Source organism: Rosa chinensis, chromosome 6, assembly GCF_002994745.2.
Source record: "Rosa chinensis cultivar Old Blush chromosome 6, RchiOBHm-V2, whole genome shotgun sequence".
NCBI lineage: Eukaryota > Viridiplantae > Streptophyta > Magnoliopsida > Rosales > Rosaceae > Rosa > Rosa chinensis.
The window spans coordinates 10,843,649-10,871,523 of NC_037093.1; the positions used below are offsets into that span (position 1 = coordinate 10,843,649).

The 27,875-nt window shown below is 37.1% G+C and overlaps 2 protein-coding genes and 2 non-coding genes across 5 annotated transcripts; 1 reads left to right on the forward strand and 3 right to left on the reverse strand.

Moving 5' to 3' along the window:
* Positions 1–17,580: 17,580 nt before the first annotated feature.
* Positions 17,581–27,125, reverse strand: LOC112170486 (sodium/proton antiporter 1). 2 transcript variants are annotated; one of them, XM_040509216.1, is made up of 11 exons: positions 26,896–27,125; positions 22,680–22,877; positions 22,455–22,583; positions 22,183–22,359; positions 21,109–21,215; positions 20,258–20,378; positions 19,297–19,358; positions 18,882–19,187; positions 18,308–18,602; positions 18,121–18,216; positions 17,581–17,667 (listed from the first exon to the last, which is right to left on the reverse strand). In XM_040509216.1, the coding sequence occupies exons 2-11, from the start codon at positions 22,824–22,826 to the stop codon at positions 17,596–17,598; spliced, it is 1,512 nt and encodes a 503-aa protein (XP_040365150.1). In that variant the 5' UTR covers positions 22,827–22,877; positions 26,896–27,125; the 3' UTR covers positions 17,581–17,595. The 2 variants fall into 2 exon arrangements, with proteins under 2 accessions (XP_040365150.1, XP_024163563.1); XM_024307795.2 differs by lacking the exon at positions 17,581–17,667 and having other exon boundaries at positions 17,903–18,216; positions 26,896–27,124.
* On the forward strand, positions 23,303–27,826 carry LOC112170802. The gene is made up of 9 exons (XM_040508422.1): positions 23,303–23,485; positions 23,596–23,688; positions 23,993–24,165; positions 25,383–25,436; positions 26,071–26,410; positions 26,496–26,566; positions 26,684–26,803; positions 26,916–27,034; positions 27,502–27,826. The coding sequence occupies exons 1-9, from the start codon at positions 23,353–23,355 to the stop codon at positions 27,590–27,592; spliced, it is 1,194 nt and encodes a 397-aa protein (XP_040364356.1). The 5' UTR covers positions 23,303–23,352; the 3' UTR covers positions 27,593–27,826.
* LOC112174920 lies at positions 24,936–25,068 on the reverse strand. Its single transcript, XR_002926231.1, has one exon. It is a non-coding gene; the product is annotated as a U6atac minor spliceosomal RNA (small nuclear RNA).
* LOC112174954 lies at positions 27,636–27,738 on the reverse strand. Its single transcript, XR_002926263.1, has one exon. It is a non-coding gene; the product is annotated as a U6 spliceosomal RNA (small nuclear RNA).
* Positions 27,827–27,875: the final 49 nt, after the last annotated feature.

Below are 27,875 nucleotides of genomic sequence, written 5' to 3' on the forward strand. Positions count from 1 at the left end.
TACTCCATCCATTGCCAATTGGTTTTGGATGCGAACCCCAGATTATTTTATTATCACCATGCGATCATTTGTAGTTCTAGAAGAAATACCAAAAAATTGCTTTGATTTTAGAGAATAAGTCGACATTGAAGTCATTTATTTGTTTATTTATTTATTATTATTATTATTATTATTATTATTATTATTATTATTATTATTATTATTATTATTATTATTATTATTATTATTATTATTATTATTATTATTATTATTATTATTATTATTATTATTATTATTATTATTATTAGTATTATTATTATTAGTATTATTATTATTAGTATTATTATTATTAGTATTATTATTATTATTAGTATTATTATTATTATTAGTATTATTATTATTAGTATTATTATTATTAGTATTATTATTATTATTATTATTATTATTATTATTATTATTTTTATTATTATTATTATTATTATTATTATTTCGCAATATTTGGTAGGTATTATTCCTTGTTGAATACAGTTCATATCTGCTCCTGTATCAATCAAGGCAACTATTTGAATAGTATAAGAATCTGAAATTGCTAGAGTTATTAATGTTTTCCATTTTTGGTAGGTTACTCTAGTAATAAATCCTTATTATTATTATTATTATTATTATTATTATTATATCAATTGACCTACTGCAAATCATTAGGAGTCATGAACAAACTTTTTAGACTAAATTTCAATAGACCATGTACAAACTTTTTCGACTAAATTTCAATTGAAAAGAAATAGTTGATGTTAACATGTATCCTTTGATCCCCTCAGGAAAAAAAAATGTATCTTTTGATATGCTATGTCTAGGGAGACTATTGGAAAATTCTGCATTGCTCTTCAACGCATAGTAACATGATTTTTTTTTGTTTTTTTGAAAGGGGGCTGGTGCGATTGCCCTTAAACCTTGATTAATGAAACTGTAGAATACATGGGGGGGACGTAGAGCCTGAACCCTAGATTACAATAAGCATCAAGAGAATCTCCTGAAATAATACCAAAAGTTTCTACAAAGTCTATGTATTCTAATAAGCACCAATTAGCAAAGAGTGCACGAATGACTACTCTATTTGCTTTGACATACCAGAAAGATAACTCTATAACGAAAAAGCATCATTACAAATAACACAATTTTTCCACTATGTTGTCTCACAGAAATAAATCCAGCGACACTTAATTTCCTCCTGCCACTAAGAGGTTGCGTCCATTTGATCAAGCAAATAGCTCGCCGCCTCGCTAGGCTAAACAAGGCACACAGAGTATGCATACCGGGACCAAACCCACGTCCCTACCAAATAATGATAGGGGGTTATTACCAGCATCAAGCCACATCTAATTAAAAATAAATAGCAATAAAGCAATAAAGAAAAATAGTTTAGGCCCAGAGCCGAAGCCCGGGCCCAAAAACTATCATGCCCAAGCCGAAGCTTCAGACTGCAGGAGGCACGACGCCATCCTCTCACTTGCACCACCCTTACCTTCTGACTACCAGTAGCTTCACCACCGCCACCAATTTGACCTCCGAGCGATCGTGACTTGACCAAAACACAAGATATCTATGCCGCTCCTCCCCAGATCAAAGACCAACCGCCTAAAGCAAATGGGATCCCACTGATCCAATCTGAGAATTGGCGATCCCAGCGCTGCCGCCACTAAGTTATCACCTCTAGGCGACCCTTAGGTCGACTGCACCTCGTTCTTGGGTCAGACGCCGGCCCAGCCTTTAACCGTCGCGATCCTTCCCTATTAGATACTCTAACAGTTTTAAACAGTTTTGCATGAATCTTATTTCCTTGTAGTTTGTTTATTAAACTTTGTAGATTTCTTGAGGGAAACATCATTCTATATTTCCCACTCACAATCTTCAGTACTATGATGAGAATGAAACTCATATTGAAATATATCGACTGCCTTATTAGAAGCGACATGATCCAAGCTAGCCTCTTTATAGTAGAAAAATGGAACTTAAAGACAAATATGGAGAATAACTATTCAGATATATTCTTCTCGATCTTTAGGAGGCACTATATATAAACATACAATCTACTGCACTTGTACTACACAACAGCACAATAGTACAAAGTACAACCATAGATACAATAGGAAGTTAATATATACAAGGATTCCTACCATATATGACTCAAGCTAACACTCCCCCTCAAGTTGGAGCGTACACATCTTGACTTCCCAACTTGCTAAGTGAGTCTTAAAAAACTTTGCTCGAAATTTCTTTAGTCAGGATATCAACAAGTTGCTCCTCAGTAGGTACAAACCGGAACTTGATGATTTTGGCATTAAGCTTCTCTTTGATAAAATGTCTATCTACCTCCACATGTTTAGTCCTATCATGCTGAACTGGATTCTATGATATATCTATTGTAGTAGCCTTGTCACAGTACAACTCCAAGGTTGATTTAGGTTTAAACCCTAAGTCACGTAATAGATTCCTCAACCACAACAGTTCACATACACCATTTGCCATACCCCTATACTTTGCCTCTACACTAGACCTGGCCACGACCTTCTGCTTCTTACTTCTCCAAGTAACAAGGTAACCACCTACAAAGGTAAAGTACCCATAAGTAGATTTTCTGTCCATAATACAACCTGCCCAGTCTGCATCTGTATAGCCAATGCTTGAAAAACATCAACCCTTTTCCAGGTGCAGATTTCAAATACCTTAAGATCCTTACAACAGCCTCCATATGTCTCTCACTAGGATTATGCATGAATTGACTTATCACACTGACTGCATAAGCAACATCTGGTCTAGAGTGAGACCAGTAAATTAATCTTCCTACTAACCTCTAATATCTAGCTTGATTATTAGGAACCTGATCAGGATATTCCGCCAACTTATGATTCTGCTCAATAGGCGTGTCTGCAGGACTACAATCCAACATCCATGTTTCAGCTAACAAGTCGAGTACATACTTTCTCTGACACAAGAGGTTTCCATCCTTCTCCCTGGAGACTTCTATCCCCAAGAAGTACTTCCATTTAAATCACCAAGATCCTTTATCTCAAATTTAGAAGCAAGTTGTAGCTGAAGCCTACCAATTTCTGTTAAGGTCGTTGCCTATAAGTATCATGTCATCTACATAAAAAACAAGCACTGTTAATCTTCCCTTTTGATGTTTGATGAACAATGTGTGGTCTACATTACTCTGTCTATACCCGAAACTCCGCATAGATTGTGTAAACTTCCCAAACCAAGCTCGTGGCAATTGCTTTAGACCATACAGTGCTTTCTTCAATCTACACACAACATCTATAGTTGAAGTTGTTACATAACTTGGTGGAAGACTTATATAAACTTCTTCAGTCAAGTCACCATGGAGGAAGGCATTCTTGACATCAAATTGCCGGAGTGGCCAATTCAGGTTTGCTGCTAGAGACAGTAGAACTCTAATGGTATTGATCTTCGCCACTGGTGCATACGTCTCATCATAGTCAATGCCATAGGTTTGTGTGAATCCCTTGGCAACCAATCTTGCCTTGTACTTGTTAACTCATCCATCTGCATTATGTTTGACTGTAAAAATCCACCGACTTCCAATGGTTCTCTTACCACGTGGAAGTGGTACCAGTTCCCAAGTATTGTTCTTTTGTAGAGCATCATCTCCTCCTCCATTGTTCTTGCCCATTTTGGATCTCCCAAGGCTTCTTGCACTTTATTAGGAATAGATACAGATGATATTTGATTCACAAAAGACTCATATGATTTTGACAACCTATGGTGAGATACAAAGTTTGCTATGGGGATACTTAGCATTTGCTTTGAGAGATGGTTCATATTTCTTTGCAGGTTGACCACGGGTAGACCGACTAGGTAACACATATTTAGTGGGGTTAGACACACCTTGATTATCTGGAGCAGAAGATGGACATACCTCAGTGTGATCATCATGACATGAGGAGTCACAGTCGGGGGGTGTGATGATCGATAGGGGGGGGGATCAATGCTCCTTCTACTTCATGGGACTCACTATCATGATTTGCATCTTCCAAACTTAAATTCGACGGGTCGATCATGCCTTTTGTGTTGTCCCCTGGAACATGCAGACCCTCTGACTCTAAGTTTGATGGGTCGAATGAATCTTGTTGACCCGTCGAAACTACTTATGTATGAATTTCGGCCTCTCCATATACTTCAGCTTCAATTTCGACTTCTCCATCTTTACCATCCTTTTCTTCTCTAGTGAACAACTCTTCAAAGTAACCTCCATTCTCCCCCTGAAGAGTGGTCTCAGTAGAGGAAAAATAGCACAAGTCTTCATAAAAGGTGACATCCATAGTGGCAAAGAATTTTCCAGTTGGAGGATGGAAGCACTTGTGCCCCTTCTGAGTGGAACTATAGCCAACAAAGACACACTTGAGAGCATGGGCATCCAACTTTGACCTCTGATTCTTAAGGACATGAACAAATGCAACACACCCAAAGACTCTAGCAGGAAGATCATTGAAAGATGGAATAGGGACGTGATGAGAGAGGACTTCAAATGGTATATGACCCTGAAGAACACTAGAGGGAAGATGATTGATAAGCTTGGGCATATGTGCACCAAACAGCAAAGCACAGGCAATATCAAGTAAATGGCGATTCTTAAATTCAGATTCTCCATTTTGTTCAGGTGTTTGAGGACAAGTAGTTTGATATATAATCCCATGTATTTGAAAGAAATCCCTGAGCTCATGATTGACAGATTCCCCATTGTCAGAGTGAAATATACTTTGATTTAGCCATTGAATTGTGTTTGTATGAGAGCTTTGAATGCTTGGAAAGCAGAAAACACAATATTTTTTGTCTTAAGAAGAACTACCTATGACAATTGACTGCAATCATCAATAAATAACACAAAGTACTGCATAACCAAGACAGTGAGTTTTTTGGAAGGCCCCCATACATCATAATGGATTATTTCAAATGGAATAGAACTTTTATTAGATGATCTCCAAGGATAACCGACACAGTGGCTGTTGGCTAAGACACGGTGGATCTTGGCCAAGAAACAAGTTTGACAATGTAAAGAGGACTCACTAATGCCAATAAACAAGGATGACATAGATTTCTTCATAATGCTAAAAGATGGATGCCCTAAACGTCGATGCCACAACCAAACTTCACTGAACCGATCAGAACTCGAAGTCAAAGCGGCTTGGGCAATCTTCCCTGGTCTCTCCCCCGCAAACATTTGATCCAGATGGAACAGCTTTCCCCGCAGATACCCTCGACCGATGACTTCCATGGTTTGAAGATCCTGAAAAATAGCATATATGAAAGAACGTCACGGAGCACTGTGATTAGACATTTAATTGAGGGACAAATATGAAGTGGTGTAACAGAGCAATGACATGTAACACATTTTGTAACTCTAGAGAAGGAGTAACATGTATAGACACTCCTAAGACAGGAAAAGCTTCCTCATTGGCATTAGTAACATGTGAGACTGGTGGTGGTGACAAATGTGAAAAATATGATCTATCATATGTCATATGATCCGATGCACCTGAATCAATAATCCGTGTATCTTCCCCAATAAATTCAGAAATTTGTAAAGCCTTACCTATCTTACCAGTACCACGTCCCACTAATGATGTAGATGGAAGTTCAGCACTTGCAGCAGTCTGGTCCAGACCTTCAATGCAATAGTAACACTGATCCTGAACAAGGTGAACAAGTGCTTTACCCTTAGGCCAAGCTCCCTGGCCTCCTGCTGGTCTTGACTTGAGACATAAATAATTTGGAGGGTAACCATTCAACTTGTAGCATGTTTCTCTTACATGACCAGGATTATTGCAGTATGTGAACCCCCCCCCCCCCCCCCTCTTTTTTTTCTATTTAGGTGGAAATCGAGGTGGAGTTTCTTGTGTTATGGGGCGGAGAGCTACTTGTGAAGAAGAAGTCCTTGACTGCACAGTTAAACCGGAGACATCTGATTGAAGTGCCTTGGTACTCTCCTGTTAGAACTCATCCTTGTAGATATAAGTGTAGGCCCAGACAAGAGAGAGAGGATGTAACGTCCCAAACCTGAATTTACTGATTTACTAGTCATTTGGACGGTAAACGACCCTTACTTTCTACTTTATTTCAGTACTTTTAGTAGCCCTAAATGTTGACTTTTTTTTTCGGGTCAAAATTTGAGAAAATTTTCTTCTGAAAAGTCGTAGAGGACGTTAAACCGAGTCCGTGCATATGTGGTACGTAAAAATTGGAGTTCATATGCAAAAGTTATGGATGAAATTTGTGAATTTACTATTCATGGTAAGTTTATATATATATGGAAAGTTATTGTGGTACCTTCCATTTTCAGAAACTACCCCTGGTTAACTCTCCCATTTTCTCTCTCCTTTCCCCTGATCTCTCTCTCTCTCTACCCACGTCGGTTTCTTCTTCGATTTGACGCAGTCCGGCCACCAAACAGCGAGCCCCCAGTGGCGGTCGACTCACCTCCCCCTCCCCTACATAGCTATGGTCATGGGTCACGATGTCTTGGTTGGATAAAGGAGATCAAAGCCCAAAAGCCCGATGGTAGCAGCTAAGGAATTCCGGAGATTTCTTTAGCTTTAGGCCGTCTCCGACGACAGTATCTAGTTCAATCGACGCTCCTCGAGCCGTGGATCATTTTCCCCAAGCCTCTCGCCTCGATTTGCTGTGTGGAGAGAGAATCGAAGAAATTTCGAAACTAGGATTTCAAAATTTTTGGGCTTGTGTTCACCGGCCAAATTGGAGCCCTTCAAGATAAAATTGAAACTTATTATGGTTGACAAAAATGTTGGATTTGTTGAGTAGGTGGTGCTGCCAAAATTTGGTGGTCATCGGAGGTGGTTGCCAGCGGCGCGTGTAGATGGCAGGTGGAGGTGCGTAGGGCAGTTTTCTGGCTCTGATTTTTAGCCAGTTGAATCCTATAATTGATGTAGAAAATGTTTATGTGAATTCAGTTGAAATTGGAGGAGTTTTGTGTTGATTATAATTTTTCAAAGATTTAGAATTTCGATTATCTATTTACGAGAATCCGACCGTCGGATTTCTCTCGAATTTTCCCTAGAACTTGTAAATTAATGGAATGGTGTTAGTGGTAAAGTTTAGGTTGGATCGGAGAAGGAAATAGAGATGTTAGCTTAAGAGGATTGATTTTGGGAATCGTATTTAATTACCGAATTGTTATTCACGGAATATAATTGTGTACAGGGCGCTATACCGAGTTACTGCTCGACGAAGAAACCCGTATGCATGGTTGCCTATATAGTACAGTGAGTGGACTTTTGTTTTAAATATTGATGCATGCAATTATTTTCCCAAAATGATGATTGATTTATTTAATTATTTATTATTTTATTTATTGAGCATAATATTTGACTTTGGACTATACTTTTGGCATTTTTTTTTCCATATGAGTTTTGGCATTGAATTTAATATACTCGGGTTTGGACTTATGAATTGTTTTCGGGAATATGAATTGATTTTTTTCATAGATTAATTATGATTTGGGAAATAGATTCGTAATATTATTTTTGGATATTGAGCTTTTGATGTTTATCTTCAATATTTGATTATTATTTGAAATTATGATTTATATGAGTTTCGACAAATTATTTTCCGAAGTGATTTCCGGAATTTAACATTATATATTTTTTTCGTCGATTTTGAGATTTCTGCCATATTATCGAACTTAGGTTTTTGGAAGGATTGTTATATTTATTATTTGTCGCCTATTTGTTTATGTTTTCGAGACTGTTTTGGCGTGCAGGGCCACGTCATTGGAATATATTTCTTTTCTTGGGAGATATTGGGGAAGCCTTTCTGATTTTCAATTTTCGTAGTTTTAACCCACCACACCCGGGTTGATATATTTTATTGCTAGCTAGCCTATTAGTACTTATTCCCGCTTACTATGTGTTTGGGGGTGAGTTGAGCAAAGAGCATGGGATGATCAAGAGCCTGGGAGGCTCCCTTCTTATCGTATAGTGATAATGCTTTCCCTATATTCTATATTTATTTTGACTAGCGGGGTTAGTCCGTTTTCTCTTAACCAGTAGGATTGGTATGTTTTCACGAGATTTCAGAGTTTAAAGAATTATGTTTTATAAATGCTGCATGTGTTGGACTTCCAAAGGAATAAATGTGGGAAAGTATTCGAGTTTGCTTCAGTTATCCTGATTATTTATTTTGAGAGTTTCTATTGGGACCTCCAAATCTACTCACTTGACCTCACTCTATTATGAATTATTAAATGACATATATAACCTACTATAAAATGACTATTAGGGATAATAATTATACTAAAAATATGGTTACATTTATTTTCTCTAGACTTTCCAATTCAATAATATTAGATTGCATTCTTTATTATTTTCCCTATCTATTTTCATTTTCCAATTTCATTACATACTCATTAAAGCATTCATATATATATATATATATATATATATATATATTTATTAAGAAATAAAACTATGATTAAGATAAAAATGTATGATATGCATATTGAACACATACTGGTCAGGGAGAACAAAATAAATTGTATTATGCCCTAAACCTAAATCTATCCATTATATTTGTAAAAAGAAGAATAAAGAAAAGAGCTAGCCAATAAAAATAAATAAAAAAATATTTAAATAATTAATCATGAGGTACAGAAACTAGAGAAACATTAAGAAAAAATTATTAATCTTTTTTTTTAACAGCTAAAAAAGAAAAAGTAAATAAAAAAAATCACATAATAGTTCATGTTATTTTATTTTTGTTAATTTTTAAAACTCAATACCTTGTGTTGATTCTTTTTTATTGGATAAAAGATTTATGTTGTTCGATTAAGGAATGGAGATGTAACTAAGATTTATAGAGTAATTAAATCATTGAAATGACTAAGTTTTTTATTATAAAGATCTTAGTTTGCCCAGTACCATTTGGTTTAGTGGCATAAGTGTCCCATTTGTAAGTGGGAGGTTGTGAGTTCGACTCACAAAAAGACTAGTTATTGATATGATAAAAAAAAAAAAAAAAGATCTTAGTTTGTTTGTAAATTAATTATATGAGTGAGGTTATTTGAGGAACTTTAGTGAGGTTTAATGAGTAAATTTAGTATTTGAAAATTTGATAGGAGGTGTAAAAAGCATAGAGGTCAAGTGAGTAAATTTGAAGGTTCCAATAACGTGTTTTTCAATACTTTTTTCCTGGGCCCTTCAGTTTCAAATGCCCAATTTGCAGGCTAGATTAGTTGAAGTCGGGCGTACATGGAGTTGAGGCATAGCTAACAGCACCGCTTCCACGTATTCATTTTTATCCATGTTTTTCCTTGTTTACCTTTGATATTAGAATTGCTTTGATAACCTGTGGGATTAATGTTATTATGTTAAGATTTGTGTAATGTGAATTGGAAGATGTTGTGATTTGGGAAGTAGGGTATGTGGCTCCAGGAGAATAAGGATGAATTGCTTAGAAGTGTAAATGTTTTTCTATAGGTTTTGAGTAGTCCATTTTTAGAAGAATTTCTATCAAATTTTCGGTAAAATTTATTCTAAGGTGAGCCTTACAGGGCTACTTCAGATTTCAGGGTGAAAGCCGGAGCGGGTTGATAGGAGCATGATTATGCGATATTAATAACATTAATCTCTATACTTTCTTTGTTAGTTTAGTATATTTTCTCGTTATTTACATTGTTTACTTGTTTTATAGGTATTTTGAGCAAAGAAGGAGAAAAGAAGTAAAAGAGGGATTGAAAGGCTAAATCGGCAAATCTGCCTGTGCAGATCAGTCAACTTCGAAGGATCACTGAGACCAGCTCACGACGATCCAGAGGGTGATCTTTATATTGATGGAAATCCTTGGATGTCTAGTTTCTGAATCTTTTTACGGCTCGTTAATATCATTTTTCTGAAAGAAGTTATGGCCGATTTAGTACAGCAAGGTCGGGCAGTCCGGGAATCTGACACTTTGACGGAAATCCATGATTTGAGGCCCGAATTCCTTTTAGAAGCCCATCGACGAGTATTAACTGAATATCTCTATTCATTAGAGATATATGACATATTTTTATGGGTGAAAATTATTAGGAATCTTAGAGGAGAAGCTACTTGAATCCTAAAAGGAAAAGAAGTGAAAATCTCTTGGAGTGAAGCAAAAAAGAAGGGACGTCTACTAGGACGTACGTTTGGCCGCACAAGAGTAAAGAAGAACGGCATCCTTTCTGCCATCATCCAGCCGCCATCTCTTCCTCTTCCTTCTTCTAGTTTTTGTTTTCTTCATGACTATGTCTAGCTAAATACTTTTGTAGCTAGGGGCGATTTCAAAGCCCCAAACATGTTCAATTCATATTGATAACAATTCAGTTTTTGGTTTTCTATATTATCAATTGAGTGTTTGTTTCACTGTGTCTACAAGATGAATCTTTGCTTGTTTGTTTAGGTGCGCAGCTAAATGAATAGGTTAGGGTTCTAATGCTAGGAGTAACACTAGATTCGTATATGTCGTGTGTTGATTCCAATTGAGTAGCAAAATGTTTTCTTGAATTACATGTGACTCAAACCCTAGGTTTAGCAAGACTACCAACGTACTTGTGACCCTAGATTTATCCAAACCCTTTTCTTGCTTAATGATTTTGATATGTTAAACTTAGCGAGTTTGTGTCTAGGTTGCATAATCGGAAATAGATTAAGTGGTGAGCTTGTATTCACTTAACGAGGAACTAAGAAAGGGTAATGGGTTAATTCGAGCTTGTGAGTTAACTTCGGGTAAATTCAATTGAGAATTAAGATTCCATAACTGAGCTTTGATGTGATTGAGTATGTTTGGTGGTGGAGAATGAGTCCTTAGCTGTGTATCTGTCAATAGTTTAAAGTTATAAAATCTGTTTCTGCTTCATTATATTTCTGTGTTCAGTTTTACGTGAATTATTTCATATAACAAATCAACTCCGATTGTTCTGAAATTTTTTATGTGTATTATTCAATGTGTCTTTAGTGTTCTGTAAAATTTACAGAAAATTCCATTGAGTCTAGGTTAGTTAATTAATTTATTTTCGTTAACTGTTCAGTAGCATGTTTTAGAGTAGTCTGTGACATTTGTTTAGCAGTTTAGGAACAATCTTCAGCGGGTAATGACCCTTGCTTGATCACTATATTACCAACGATGTTATTTGAGTGCAAGGTTTAAGTTGTACATCTTTTTAGACGTACCAATTTTTGGCGCCGTGTCGCCGGGGATTGTTTTCCTTAATTGCTAATCTGTTTTGTTTTGGTGTTTTTCCGTTTTGTAATATACTAACTTAGTTTTTGTTTTGTTTTGTTTTCGGACTGCAATACCAAGATTATTTCGAGCAAGCTACTATAATGTGGGAGGATCCCAACTCAAGCATTTACAACAATGGTTGGACTAATGCTAACTCTTCATGGAATTCGGAAGCGTTCAACTCAAGGCAACCTTATCAAGTCCCTATGTATGATCCTTATCATCACAATATTGATTCATTCATGTGGTCGTCATACGAAGATCAAGTACCAGTCCTCTTGGTTGATCCAATGAAGCCCTCCCTTGAGGCAATTGTACAAGCAGTTGCTAAAAGTGCGGAAGAATCATCAAGGAATATGGACAAAGCCGTGGAGAATATTGAGCGACATATCCAACAAATTATTAATTCTTTGAACCAAGAAACAAAGGAGCGGGAAATAGAGTCATATCATGAGGTGTTGACGAGTGAGGAAGAAGATTGGGCAGAAGCTAATGAGCCTTTGGAGGCCAAGGTACTTATGGAGTGCCCTCCTACACCTACTACAACTTTAGGGAAGTCCCTTGAAGTCACAGCCTTACCTCAACCTCATAATGTATTCCATGAGTCAATATTGGATGAGGATGAAGATACAGATTTGGATGAGCCCTATGAAAAGAAACTTGAGGTTGGAACGTGTGAGGATTATGTGTTACAATATACAACCGAGCTTGAAGCATGTGAAAGTAGTGATATTGAAGAGTCCTTGACAGATGAGGAATTTTACATTAAAGAAAATAAGGTTCAGTTTCATGCGAATGAGTACCAAGTGCCGGAAGCAATCATCATAGCTCATAAAGATCAAGAATACAAGGATGACATGGAGGATTGCTTAGAAGAGGAGTCCAGCAAATCTCCTATAGACGGGCTTCTAATTCTATCACATGCCCGACCACCTGACCATTACTTGCCACATTCGAGCTTTACATTTGTTCCCTCCATACAAGAAACTCTTGAGTTTGTTGATCATGTGGAGATGGTGATAGGTGAATATCCCAATTCTGATAAGAAGATTCTTTTGGCCGCGCTTGTGGGACATAAGAAGAGAACGAGACTATGGAAGAAGAGAAAGAAAACGAGAAAGTTGAAATCCTATCTTTCCATTGTTACCAAGGAGCACAAGTTGCTTACAAGGGATCACCTAGCATCTTTGAAAAAGGTCAAGCATCTCATGGAACCAAGACCAAAACCTCCTGATAACTCTTAAAGAATTGGCCCGGCTGTCAGGCTGAGGACGTTAAACCAAGCGCTTCTTGGGAGGCAACCCAATGAATGAAGGAGTAAAATTGCGGTATTTTTCTAAGGGATGTTTTCTTTATTCTTTTCTTCTCTTTCTTTGCTTCTTGTTTTGTTCGGTTTTATGTTTTTGTGTTGTGTGTGCAGGTGTCATAGTTGAGAAAGATTTAGAGGAGTCACTTTTTATCAAACCAGTTTTTCTGACGCCCAGATTTCAGTCTACTTTGAACAGCTGTCGTTCACAGCTCCTTTGGAACCAACAGACGTACTATATATGGATCAAAAGCCCCAGATGTCTATTTTCTAATGGCTTTGGCAGATCCAAATTTCAAGTTTCACACCGTCTGCAGTCTCCAGTTGAGTACAGGAGGGTCGGAACAGAAAAGCAGAAAACTGGGCATCAGAGCCACATAAAGTGCAAAACAGGGGATACTTCCGGGGGTCCAAATGAGACAAAATTATATGGGTTTGAAGCCCCGGATTTATACTTCATTCCTACCAAAGGGTTTCTGAATGTGACCCCTGTAGCCTCTTGTATTCATGTTTGAATGGACAAAGGTCATTCTGCCAGTTTTCTGTAATTTTTTGCTAACTTTGTAGGTCTCTAGTTTCTACATCCCTTGGAGTTGGAATGCGTGCCACATATGTATGGAAAGCCCTGAATATGAACTTTCATCTCCAAGTGGAACCTTTGGATTCCGGTTCTTACTGGATGAGCTATGAACCTCGGAAATATGGATGCTGCAAGGTTTTAGCTGAAATCAGTTTGTAGTGATGTTTCCTAATGACTTTGAGCATTATTGGAGTATCTTTGGCGCATTTGGCATAGAGCTTGCCCTAGACATTCAAGGCTTACAGCTTTGAGGTTGATATCCAAAGATCATTAGCATTGGGAGGTCTACAAGAGGGAGCATTCTCTACTCTTCTTAACTATTTTGTTTTTGTTGTGTTTTCTCTTTCCTTCTATACTTAACTATATCATTGCATGATTATATCTAGATCAAACATTGAGGACAATGTTTAGTTTAAGTGTGGGGGGAAGGAATTTGAAACTTTTTGTTATTTTCAATCAAAAAAAAATCAAACAAATGAAAAAAGAATTTAAAAAAAAAAAAAAGAGTCTAGTTTTAGATTTTATTTTTCAATGAGTCTTAGGAGTCTTCCAACTCTATGATGAGCATGAACTTTCAGATTTATATTTTGGTCACAAAAGGATTGCAGGCATGTGTTAGATTCTTGATTTCAAATAATTGTTAATAGATTTTGATGATTATTGTGCTTGATTTATATACATTGATGGTTGGATTAATGTAACACTTGAGAATTGATGGATGCATGCTATGACAGGTTAAACTTGATTTAAACCCTTGTGAGCTTTTGAGCCTGTATATGTGCTATTTATTTTCTGAGTGCTTAGTATAGAATCATCTTATTTTCTTGACGAGGATTTTGCATGATCTCATCTTTTATTCATCTTGGTTGAGACTCGGATTCGACTTGCATATTTTATAAGGACAAATGCTAGAACTTGCCCCAAAGCCTCTTGAAGCGTATGGTTGAATTGCATGATGGATGGGAAGGGATGAAGGCACTAGGATTACCACCATAGCCAAATTAACCTGTGTCCCTTTTATGCACACAAGATGTGCAATCCCCTAGTTAACCCCCTAGAGCCTACATTAAGCCTTTTTGTTTCATTACCCACAAATTCCTTAACCCTAAGCTTAGTATAGATTTATCCTTATCCTATTCTAAGGAATTAGTGGAGCAAATATTTTTAGAGATATATGTATGTTCAAGGTACTTTTGTAAGCAAGTGTGGGGGTAAGACTTGTCCATAAAAAAAAAAAAACAGTATATATATGCCGAAACAGAAAAAAAAATATGAAGAAAAAAAAAAGTATGCGGCAAAAAAAAAAAAAAAAAAAAGGTGTGAATGGATTTTAGTCCCCCCTTTGTGAATAAGGAGTTTGTTTTGAGTTGAAGGCATGTTCAAGAAAATTTGGCCTTTGTTCTATTTCACAAGTGTTAGAAGAAAGGTTTAGAATGAAGCAAAAGCCCAAAAAGATGACATCTGGCCTTGAAAAAAAAATTTATTTGCTTCATGTTCGAAGATTGATTACCTTGAAGAGTTTCAAGATTCTTTTATCTCTTATGTTCTTCTAGTGCTCCACTAGGTTCTTTAGGATCTTTGAATTTCCTATCCTTTCTTTCTTCTAACCTTAACCCTTGGCCCGATTACAACCCTGAATAAAGACCTTGTTGATCTTTGAAGTTGTGCATTCGATTTGTGGAGACTTGTGTGGAGGGGTGAGCATATGGTGTCACTGGCCTTTCGTCCGAGTTTTAACGTTCCAAATTTCCAATCATGGGATCATATGTAAAAAAAATTCAGAAAAAGCCTTTCTTTCTTATTATTATATGTGAGCTATTTGTTTGTCTTATTACATCATTCCTCTCACATATAACTTGAGCGAAATATATGCTCATACATCAAGTCAGAAAATCATGAGTGAAAAGAAATTGAGAGCATCTTTGTGAGAAATTGAGTTGAAGCGTGTTTGACCCATGAATAAGTTGGTTCTCCTTTGTTGCACTAGTTTGATTGTTCATGTATTATAATTTTAGCACTATGGTTATCAAAATAAATTAGCTCTTAAGTGAAATTGTGAATTTTGATATATGACTGCTTGAATTTTGTTGACCATAGTTGTGGGCATTATAAGTTCTCTGAGATGTTTGGAAGATATTAAGTCCGTGTCTTTGTTCTAGTATTCTTTGTTTGCTAGGGACTAGCAAAGCTTAAGTGTGGGGGTATTTGATAGGAGCATGATTATGCGATATTAATAACATTAATCTCTATACTTTCTTTGTTAGTTTAGTATATTTTCTCGTTATTTACATTATTTACTTGTTTTATAGGTATTTTGAGCAAAGAAGGAGAAAAGAAGTAAAAGAGGGATTGAAAGGCTAAATCGGCAAATCTGCCTGTGCAGATCAGTCAACTTCGACGGATCACTGAGACCAGCTCACGACGATCCAGAGGGTGATCTTTATATTGATGGAAAGCCTTGGATGTCTAGTTTCCGAATCTTTTTACGGCTCGTTAATATCATTTTTCTGAAAGAAGTTATGGCCGATTTAGTACAGCAAGGTCAGGCAGTCCGGGAATCTGACACTTTGACGGAAATCCATGATTTGAGGCCCGAATTCCTTTTAGAAGGGTTAACTGAATATCTCTAATGAAGCAAAAGCCAGAGGAGTATTAACTGAATATCGACGAGTATTAACTGAATATATGACATATTTTTATGGGTGAAAATTATTAGGAATCTTAGAGGAGAAGCTACTTGAATCCTAAAAGGAAAAGAAGTGAAAATCTCTTGGAGTGAAGCAAAAAAGAAGGGACGTCTACTAGGACGTACGTTTGGCCGCACAAGAGTAAAGAAGAACGGCATCCTTTCTGCCATCATCCAGCCGCCATCTCTTCCTCTTCCTTCTTCTAGTTTTTGTTTTCTTCATGACTATGTCTAGCTAAATACTTTTGTAGCTAGGGGCGATTTCAAAGCCCCAAACATGTTCAATTCATATTGATAACAATTCAGTTTTTGGTTTTCTATATTATCAATTGAGTGTTTGTTTCACTGTGTCTACAAGATGAATCTTTGCTTGTTTGTTTAGGTGCGCAGCTAAATGAATAGGTTAGGGTTCTAATGCTAGGAGTAACACTAGATTCGTATATGTCGTGTGTTGATTCCAATTGAGTAGCAAAATGTTTTCTTGAATTACATGTGACTCAAACCCTAGGTTTAGCAAGACTACCAACGTACTTGTGACCCTAGATTTATCCAAACCCTTTTCTTGCTTAATGATTTTGATATGTTAAACTTAGCGAGTTTGTGTCTAGGTTGCATAATCGGAAATAGATTAAGTGGTGAGCTTGTATTCACTTAACGAGGAACTAAGAAAGGGTAATGGGTTAATTCGAGCTTGTGAGTTAACTTCGGGTAAATTCAATTGAGAATTAAGATTCCATAACTGAGCTTTGATGTGATTGAGTATGTTTGGTGGTGGAGAATGAGTCCTTAGCTGTGTATCTGTCAATAGTTTAAAGTTATAAAATCTGTTTCTGCTTCATTATATTTCTGTGTTCAGTTTTACGTGAATTATTTCATATAACAAATCAACTCCGATTGTTCTGAAATTTTTTATGTGTATTATTCAATGTGTCTTTAGTGTTCTGTAAAATTTACAGAAAATTCCATTGAGTCTAGGTTAGTTAATTAATTTATTTTCGTTAACTGTTCAGTAGCATGTTTTAGAGTAGTCTGTGACATTTGTTTAGCAGTTTAGGAACAATCTTCAGCGGGTAATGACCCTTGCTTGATCACTATATTACCAACGATGTTATTTGAGTGCAAGGTTTAAGTTGTACATCTTTTTAGACGTACCACGGGTCCTGTCAGAGGATCAACCCATCTGAGCAATTCTCCTTTTGCACTAGCATGTTTAGAATCAAGCCCACCAAGAAATTGATTGACCCGTTCCAACTCCTTTTCTTTCTGGTGCTAGGCAATGTCTTATGCATTCTTCATCTTATTTGGGCACCTTTGATCAATCTCAGCCCAAGTTCTTCAACTGAGTGTAGAAGACAGACACAGATTGCCCATCTTGCGTCATTCTTGAAGCCTTCATCATCAGCTCATGAACCTGTGCAAAGTCAGTTTCATTCATATAAAGTTGTTGCAACGTCTCCCAAATATATGCAGCAGTATCACAGCCATCAATCAATTGGACAACATCATCTGTCATTGCCTTGTAGAGAATACCTATGACTAAGCCATCTGCATCCTCCCATTTGGTGTAGTTCTCAACATTCTTGACGCAAAGAGCCTTAATTATTCCAGTAACATGACCCATGCATCTTGTGTATTCCACGCAAGTGAGCAGATATTATCTTCTTCCAGATATGATAATTACCTGGACCATTGAGTTTAGCACCACCATAGGACCCTGCTGACTTTGTATTAGTGACAGAGACCTCAAAATTAAGTGCCCCATGGCTGTTCTCACTGAGCTGGTTCTTGCTTCCTTCTTCTCCCATTGAATCTGGTAACTGGTTGCGGAAGACAAATCACGATCTGGAGAAATTTCGTCGGGTCGAAATTGGATTGGTCAAGAAGAAATAGAAGCGACGCGATGAGACGATCTGATTTAGCAAAACCCTAACAACTGGGTTCTGAACTAACTATCTATCCTCGAATTGAGGGAAAGATCCTCGAATTATGAGGGAAGATTAAAGAGAAACAAAGAGACAGTCCTTTTGGATCTTTGCTCTGATACTAAATAAAAAAATGGAACCTAAAGACAAATATGGAGAATAACTTTTCAGATATATTCTTCTCTCTAGGAGGCACTAACACAGTAACACTATATATAAACATACAACCTACTGCACTTGTATTACACAACAGCACAATAGTACAAAGTACAACCCTAGATACAATAGGAAGTTGATATATACAAGGATTCCTACGATATACGACTCACGCTAACATTTATGTCATAATTCAGGATCCAAAAAGAAAAGGAACCTGAGCTACGGTTGTTGGTATTGAGATGTGGAGGTTTTGAGCCGCTAAATAGGCTGCAATACCAGCAGCATAACCGGCAAAAGCAAACCCACTCACCTGCACAAATCAGAATGAACATTTTTCTTACCAACACCAAACTGAAACTAGATGCTCTTAGATTAACTGAATACTCAACACTAGTTTATACCTTGCGAAAGTACCAGAAGAAGTCCACCTTTTCCATTCCCATAAAAGCAACTCCGGCTGCAGAACCAATAACTAGCATGGATCCACCAGTACCAGCACAATACACAACCAGCTGCCAAAACTCAGAGTCCTGGGGAAAAGAGGCAACATCGTACATCCCCATAGCTGCAGCAACCAGTGGAACATTGTCTATAATTGCTGAGACAATTCCTATTGAAATTGCAGTCAGTTCAATATTGGGAATATGAGCATCCAGGTAGTTTGCTAATTCCCGAAGAATTCCTGCAGCCTCCAGGCTACAGTACAAATGCAGAAAGTGCAAGTTAAACCTTTTGAAGAAGCAGAAGATAACTTTTGCATGATGTACACAAAAATCCACAAGAAGAGGATGCAATGCCATGTTATGGAAGTACAGGGATATATATCACAAGCGGCTTTCTAGTACTTGTCAAGCAATATGATGCATTTGACTTGAAAGTTCTTGGTTTCTTAATTTTACAATGATTACTTTCTGAGCATATGGTGATGATTTTAGAAGGAAAAAAAAGAGTTGACTTAAGTATTTATTTAGTCACCTGCTAACAGATAAAAGAATTCCAAGGAAGAAAAGCGCTCCTTGAGTGTCAATCCGTGACAAAGCCTGAGGTACTTTCAACCTTTGTCTTTGCGATTCACCACAGTGGATTGTATCAGTCAGCATCCAAAGGACTCCAAGTCCCAGCAGCATACCCATGTAAGGAGGCAAACCAGTTAGGGACTTGAAAACTGGAACAAAAATCAAAGCTCCGAAGCCTACAAAGAAAACAATTAGCTGTCCCCGGGGAGCCATCTGTTTGGATGCCATAACATTGGATGTGTCTGGTCCATCACCACTTGCTTCACTGAATGGAATAAAAATTCATATTAATCATCTACAATCCATCAATTTGAACCTACCCTTAATCACTCAACTCCTTGTCCTTCCTATGACAATGCATATATATGAAGTACCTTGTAAGGGACAAAAGTGCCAGTGGAACAGCAACAGAAACGACTGCTGGTATAAATAATCCCTGCAAGTAAAAAACTTGTTCATTTAGTCAAACATCTGATAAAATTCAATCAACAGTAAAAGGGTATTGCATACATTGCATACATATAGTCTAGTTAAATACGCCACCTGCAAACGATATTGCATATAGAGAAAGTTAAAGATATCAGAACATTACACTTGGCAGACATAACAAGAAGCTCTAGATTAATTGCATTAGAAAACCCCGCATCTGATTAGCGAAACTAGGGAGTTTCAATAGCGGAGACAACTATATCGACTATAGGCTTTTCTCATTCGCGCAAGACGTAACTGTTCAATTCTTTATTGCTTATTTAAGGATTACCATTTTGACTCTACCTTGTCCAATTTTCATGTTAATACACAGTTTCCCACAAAATTATCTACACTGAATTACTAATATGTAAGAAAATTCTTATGTGTGTTTTGTTAATTGCTTCACACGGATGACCACAATAAACCAATACATTTGTACACTTGTATCCTACATATTCACCACACAGTATTAAAAAGTATTGCATACATGCCATCTAGTTAAATACGCCACCTGCTAAAGCAACCAGGTCATCAAAATCAAATTATTTTCACACTCAACACCAGGGGAAGCCAAATCCAAAAAGCAAAAATGCTATCATCCATTTTTAACAGATTGACAGTTCAACTGTTCAACTTTCCAAGTTCAGAATAGTCCTGGACAATACCATGATTCCGAGCAAAAAAAAAAAAAGACAGATACCATTAATGGTTTCTTCTGAATTCCACTATTATATTAGACAATACATCAAAGTTAATGCATCAAACATAAATCCATCTGCAAAAATACTAGGACGATATAAAAATGAAAGAGGTAAAAGCAAATTTGATATATAAAACAGGTTTGTTAGAAAAAAAGACAAAGACCTTCATTGTCTCCACTGTTGATATCTGACCATGTATCCATAACATAGTGGTGGTAACATCACCAATAGGAGTCCACGTACCACCAGCATTTGCAGCTATGACAACAACTCCTCCTAAAATCCTGTCAATGAAATACAATTCCGTAAAAATGAAGCATTACATCATACATCCATTTGGGCTCCGTTCTTGCATTGGAGATAGGGGGGAGCGACTATAAATGTCACCCGCCCTCGTCCTCCTTCCTCGAAGACATGCAGATGCTAAAAATGTGCTTAAAGAGAATCCATGTTATGAAATGATTTGGAGTCCAATCGTTACAAACCAAGAGTGTTCAGGACTGTATACCGAAAATACTCACACTCAATGTGATGTGCAAGCACAATTTACGCATTCCTTTTTTTTTTTTTTTTTTTGGCAATGGAAAGATTATTATTCAAACAATAACTGCATTACAAACAAAAGACCCAAAATGGGCCCAAATAAAAAACCCAACAAACAAAACCAAATAGCCCTACAAGCTTCAGCCACAGTGCAGATCTAACAGAGGAGAGATGACGTAGTGATGACGCTGCCACCAGCCAAGCCCAAAGGTGACACGATAACGTCACCAGATCGGCCGACGAAGACTTGGAGTCCAACCAAAACAATTTATGCATTTCTATTTAGAACACATTAATATGACATATTACTCTATTTTTTGCTTACGTTGTCAGAGCTATAACTGTCATATATGTGTGTGTGTATTTTATAACACTTCAACAACAGAACAGACCTTCATTGTCAGCAAGTAGAGGTAACATGCAAAAAGATCCTTAAATACAAAAAAAAAAATGGTAGATGGTAACACATACTTGCGGAAGTCTGAGGGAGGCACTAGTTTTCGCAATAAAGAGACCATGACAATGGTACACGTCAGGTTGTCAAGAATTGAACCAAGGAAGAAAGTCACAAAACCAACCTGCAAGTTCGCAATCACTTGTTATATTAGGGCATCTCTAACCCTTTAGTCAAAAACTAAAGTCATTTGGAAAATTTGACACTCCTAGTGTCATTACTATTCATTCATATTTTGTATCTCCAACCCTCTTTAGTCAAAAGTCATACCCATTTCATAATTTTAATTATTTTAGATAATTATTTAACTACAATATGAATTTATATATCATACATAATAATCTTAAATAATATATTGTCATTTAAATGTTTTTTAGAAAATTTTATTTTATTTTTTCAAGTTTTTCTCGTTTAAAACTATATTACTTTATTATTAGCCATTGAATTTAATTCATCGCATTTTTCTGACTGTTAGATTAGAAATTAAGTAATTATATATTTATTTTTTAATTTTTGGTATCAATTAATCTTACCCTTCCATTTTGAATCGAATTCATGATGAGTGACGCAGAGCCGCTCATTTTGAATAGTGGAAGGTGGGGCCCAGCCTTCTTCACCTAAGCTATTTTGGCTTTCTACCTTCATTCCTTAGTCATTTTGACTCAAGGTATGACTCAAAAGCCATTTTGACACCCTTTTGATTTGAGTTGGAGATGGTGAAAAAAAAGCCTTTTAGTCATTTTGACTTTTGACTCCATTGTTAGAGATGCCCTCATGTTGGCTTTTGACTCATTTTGGCTTATGTAATACATTGATAGAGAGTCGTATAGAAGGAAAAGCTGATACAGGAAGAATAGCAAGTGTAATTTGGGAATTGGCGGTGTTTTTAAACAAGGAGTCCTAAAGCCAAGATATTTCTAATGCCACAGGAAGATGAGAACTACACATGGAATGCTTCATGAAGTGGATTGAACATTCAAATACAAGTCAGATACAATACCGACCACATATTAAAATAAAATAAAATAAAATATGATACACCAAATGTCCAATAGAAATACATCAACATGAGAGCAGAGTCAAAAGCTCACCACCCAGAGGAGTGTTCTCGGCTTTTGAGTAGTTATACTGTCAGTGACCAGATTAAATCCTAGATGAGAATCAACGACCTCTACAATTGTCATTGCACCAAGCAAGAAAAACACTATTTCACTGACTTCAGCAGATGCATGTTGTAACTCTGCAACAGCTATATCAGTTGAAGGAGCCTGCCAAAAATCATAATTAGTTACAGGAAAAGGATCTGCATACAAGATACTCCAAAAGTCAAGTGGTAATTTCAAGCATTAAATATAAATCTTACACCAATACTTCTCACTGTCCACAAGCATACAGCCATTATCAAACCCACTCCGCTCTTGTTGAAGGCCAGAGATTCTTCAAAAATAATGCCTGCATATCCTATTCCAAATAGCAGTGCCATGGCAACATCCTGTACAGTAAGTAGGTCATATCAACTTAATATTGAAATAAATGAAGCAACCTTCTAATAAGTGTATAAATGGTCAGGCCACAATCACAGATGTACCTGATTAGCAGCAACCCATGAGTGGTTAATTGCCACCGCCACCGTCCCTGTTGCAGCTGCCGCAAATATTGCTATAGCTTTCAGCAAATAAGTCTTTGGCTTGTAATTGGCCTCAAAATTACAAGCCTCAAAATCAATTGAGCTCATTTCGTCAACCGAACATAAAGGATCACAGGATCCGGAACTTGGTGTCAACTCCTGATACAAATCATACAATGCTAAACAGGTGACACATAAATTATGAATACCAGCAACACCCAATGGCAATATGCCACACCAACTGAGAGGGAAGCCATCAGAGCCCATGACTAAAATATCGAAAGTTATGGAAATATCGATAGTTCGGAAAAAAGAAATGTCGAGGAAATATCGAAGATATCTAGTACATTTTAGTCCTTGATCGGCGCTAAGCTAGGTCTGAAGCTGAAGAAGTAGTGTTAGGTTTGGATTCTGTTTTTTTCTGACTGTTGCATGGAAAAGACGCAGAGAGTGGAATTAGTGTTTCATTTGATGGGTTTCTCCGCTGATCATATCTCTCAGCATTTTCAAGTCTTCATTTCACTAATTACAGTTTTTTTCTCAACAATTTTGACTTTTCTGAAAACTCTATCCAACTCTATTTTGGGGTGTTGGTATAGTGACACGTGTCGGCTTACCCTCCTAAATTTTTTCTATGGTCACCACCTTCAATTTCAACTCCCACCCTACCTTTTTTCCCAATTTGGTTTCCCTCGACAACTCTCACTCTCTCTGTGAAGAAATGGCTGTGGCTCAGGTCTCTGCTTCTCTCTCGGTTTCCATCAGAGGTGACCCTTCTTTCTCCTTTTCTCTGTAATTGAATTGTTGAACTATTGAATATAGAAGTTTGTTATGTTGGTAAATTTGGGACCTTTTTTTTTTCGTTTGTTTGTGACAGATGCAAGTGCAATTAGCTCAGCCAGTCCTGTTCGGCTTCCTGTCTTGAATTTCGGTAGAACTGGGACGGCCTTTGCTACTGGTTCTCCTCTCAGTAAGCATTTCATTCTTGTAGCTCTGTCTTTTCTGCTAATTGGATGGTTTGACCTTCTGTTTAGTAATACTTCATAAGCTCTACTAATGATTGGTGGCAAGAATTCAAGAACCAAGAAAAAATTGGGTCTTTTTTGTTAGACTAGAATTTGGCTTTTTTCTGAATGTAGATAATGTTAGCCCAGTTGGGTATCTGATACTGAGGCACAAAACTTTTAAACTAGTCAGGACCTCCCATATTGGTGAGTCTTAGGACCACTGCTCTATTAAGTATGATTAGAGCTTATGTTTGATTTTGTTTTCAGTCATTAGGACATGTCATCAAAGGAAGGAGACTGGAAGATCAATGGCACTTTCCGTAAGGAGTGAGCAAAGCACCAAGGAGGGCGGTTTGGATGTATGGCTTGGCCGGCTTGGGATGGTTGGCTTTACTGCGGCTATTGGTGTCGAGATAGCAACAGGGAAGGGACTTCTAGAGGTAAGGCACTTGTTATGGACTTTTTACAACCAATCTAAGAATGACTATTTACTTGCAATTGCAACTGTGGTTGTGGGAATTAGTGTTGGTTTTCATTCAGAGTGCCACACCGACTTACAAAAATTGTGGCTTACAAGCACATCAAAACTATTAAAATTACTGAAAGTTACCGTTCTTATAAGGTTAGGATTAAACTTGATGTTTCGTGAAGCATCAATCAAGTAGTGTAAGAAACTAGGCAAATCTTTGATCAGAAGCAATAACTATAGGAGTAATTGTAGAATAACCTTTCCAAAACTTGAAACTTTGGGTCAAACTTGGTCATATGAGGTGTTCACACTTGGCTCTTCCTACAGACAAATGGTTACAACTCACAAGTTTACTGTCTATCCAAGGAATTGTGTCTTGTTGGAGTGAGCTTCACTTCCTCGTCATTGAGATTTTATGATATCAAAGTAGCTCCTGAATCCAACTCTTTCGGTTTTGGATATGGCATGGCTTTTATAGATCTTTGTACCCAAGACTGTCGTAATGATCTACAGTAGTTTTTCTGGTTTTTGAGCAAGTTATATCAGATATCCAGCTTTTCTTCAGTCTAGGAAATTTTGAAGCCAGGAAGCTTTTTAAGTGGAAAATCTCTTGACTATGTCTTGTTTGGTCACCTGCTCATCATATTTTTTGATGATGAAAACTCAATCTTTGCTGCTTAAGCACTCCCTAATTATCTGATGATAGACAAAGTATATTATCATGTTGCCATACATTTATCCTGAAATTATGAGATCCACCACAAGGGTGGGAAGCCTTAACTGGATGTCTGGATGTGTGGTGACACATAAATCCGAAGACAAGTTGCAGTCCCTGTTAAGGGAGATGACAACCATCTCAACTTTCTAGGAACACAATGAGTTCAGCTTTCGTTATACTTTAAACTTGAATCTATATAGTAACAAATGCCTTCACCTGCTTCTCCTCACCTACAATCGGATCCCACCAAGGGATAGATTCACAACACTTTCGTTTTTGTGAGGAGATATTAAACCCCTAGAAAATCAGAAACAGAAAAATGATGTCTCTTTTCTGATGGAAACATCACTTCTGGACCTTTTCTTTGTCCATAAAGTAACATCACGGTCGTAAATGAATCCCTTTTTTCTGATGAAAACATCATACTTAATGACTTCACATTATAATGCATTGTCACTTTGGTTGTGCAGAACTTTGGGCTCACAAGTCCCCTACCCACCGCTGCTTTGGCTGTTACAGCATTGGTGGGAGTTTTAACAGCAGTTTTCATTTTCCAGTCCGGCTCAGAAAATTAATCACAGTTGAGATTGTATCTTGTCTTTGTATAGTTTGCAATTCTGACATGTACTTTATATTGAACATTTGTTCATTACAGTAATTTCGTCGGAGTGCCAACAATTGTGGCAACATTAAGGTTGAGGATGTATTATTATGTTTTAAAGAGGGTTGAAAATCATTTGAATGATGACATGGACCCAAAGCAAGATTTATGCTTTGTAACCAACTTCTGATCATGAATGAGATGGGAAGGAGATCACTAAAAGTTAAAAATATATCATATGTGGGATCTACTCATTAAACGGATCTGGCAGAGATTTTTCCAGAAGCAGCATCATTTGTTATGCTTGATGAGAAGGATGTTTTTATATATTAATTGGATGCGAACACAAATAAGTGCATAGCTTTTCAAAAGTGCAAATGTATTCTTTGTACCTTCCAGCAAACAAGCAAACAGAAGTTTGGCCAAAAAAATAAATTATATAATGGCAAGAATTCCCATTATAAGTTTTATACCCAAAAACCAAAACAACTCCTATTGCAAAAGTAAAAACAAAATAAGAATTTCTCATAATAAAATTGTATTTCCTGGTGTTCTGAATAGAATCTTATTCTATTCTGTTCACCTTTTTCATAAGCTACAGCTACTATTGTCCCCTTCTGGTCTTTGCTTTGATCTCAAGAGATCTCTCTCTCTGCTTCTTTATATATAAACTGATAGGTTTTTCTACTCAGTTCCCAAGTCTTGTAATTGTTTTACTCCTGATTACTTCTTTCTTTTGGTTTGTTGGAATGGGTGGAGCCATTTCTAGACTTGCAAAGAGGTTCTTTCCAAAGAATGGAGTGAGGATATTAATGGTGGGTCTTGATGCTTCCGGAAAGACTACCATCCTCTACAAGCTAAAGCTAGGAGAGATTGTTTCAACAGTACCCACAATTGGTGTTTATCCCAGAAACCCTTTATTGTTTTAGTTTGGAGATTCAAATGATTTTTGCTATTGACCTATTACACTTTTATGAACCAGGTTTCAATGTGGAGACAATAGAGTACAGGAACATCACCTTCACTGTTTGGGATGTTGGAGGACAAGACAAGGTACCAAGCTGAATTTTCTTTTCATACGTGCAAGGATAAACTCATTTTTATGGATTTCTGAATGATGGTGTTGCGATAACATCCTAATGTGTTCATTTTCTGCTTGCTGATAACCAGATAAGGCCTTTGTGGAGGCATTACTTTAAGAACACTCAAGGACTTATATTTACTGTGGACAGCAATGACAGGGAACGAATCCCAGAAGCTCGCAATGAGCTTCATCGTATTCTAAGCGAGGTTAGTAAGCTCTCAACTACATCTATGCTCTCGGAACTCGCATCTTTGTGTGTTTACGACTGCATAAGAAAAGGCAAAGAAAAAAGCCTTACCTGTTGTCCCTTTTTTGCAGAGTGAACTCAGCAATGCAGTAGTCCTGGTCCTCGCTAATAAGCAAGACCTTCCAAATGCTATGTGTGCTACCGAGGTTGCTGATAAACTTGCACTCCACTTACTTGGTCAACGTTCCTGGTATGCATATGGTTTTCAATTTTTCCCGAATGCTTACTCTACAAGGTAGCAAGAAAAAAAGGGTGAATATGTGTTATAGTGAGAATGCAGAACAACCTACTATTGAGTCATAGACTAAAAACCAAAGGCTGCGTTTGTTTGCCCGGATAGGAATGAAGTAGGATAATAATTGGATTGGATTACGATAAGATTAGATTTGTTTCAATGTTCTTATGTGTTTAATTGGTATAAGTGGATTAGAGCTGGAATGGATAAGTACAAGAATCAGATCCGTCATCAAACATCCGTTGTCAAAACTCAGACGCAAGCTCACCTCCTCTTCTCTACCCGTACCCGAGTCCATAGCCTCCACAGCCAACCCCTAAAGCCAAAGCAAACGGATTGATGTTGAATGAATTGCAATCAGAACATTTTTAAATTCCAACGTATTTAAATTAATTTTAATGATTTTCCTTGTTCTCGTACAGGTACATCCAAAGTACTTCTGCAATCTCTGGCCAAGGACTCTATGAAGGTCTTGATTGGCTATCTAATACCATCAGTACTACCAAGAAATGACGCAGGGACTTCTATGACACTCAAACTAGTCAATTTTTTTTTTTTAAATTTGGACAATTTCTCGATTTATGCGTGTCATCCTTGCGCAGGGGCCATGCTAATCTTCTTTGTATCATTCCAATTTTATCGGATGTCCCCAAAGGGACCAAACTAGTCAAATTTTGATTTCATACAGTTCGGTGGAATCAAATTTGGTTGGCAATGTAATGTGAAGAGATCAGTTCTTTGAAACCATGTCAGAGAGGAGGTACAAAATTCTAGTCAGCACCTAGCAGTAAAGTTC

Coding starts and splice junctions, on each gene's coding strand:
- LOC112170486 (XM_040509216.1), bottom strand. CDS start 22,826: ATGAGCTCAATTGATTTTGAGGCTTGTAATTTTGAGGCCAATTACAAG. Junction 22,584..22,679: donor CATGGGTTGCTGCTAATCAG/GTACATCTGTGA, acceptor CTTACTGTACAG/GATGTTGCCATGGCACTGCT. Junction 17,668..18,120: donor TACCAACAACCGTAGCTCAG/GTTCCTTTTCTT, acceptor AAATTTCTCCAG/ATCGTGATTTGTCTTCCGCA.
- LOC112170802 (XM_040508422.1), top strand. CDS start 23,353: ATGGTCACCACCTTCAATTTCAACTCCCACCCTACCTTTTTTCCCAAT. Junction 23,689..23,992: donor TGCTACTGGTTCTCCTCTCA/GTAAGCATTTCA, acceptor TTTTGTTTTCAG/TCATTAGGACATGTCATCAA. Junction 25,437..26,070: donor CTTTGGCTGTTACAGCATTG/GTGGGAGTTTTA, acceptor CTGGTGTTCTGA/ATAGAATCTTATTCTATTCT.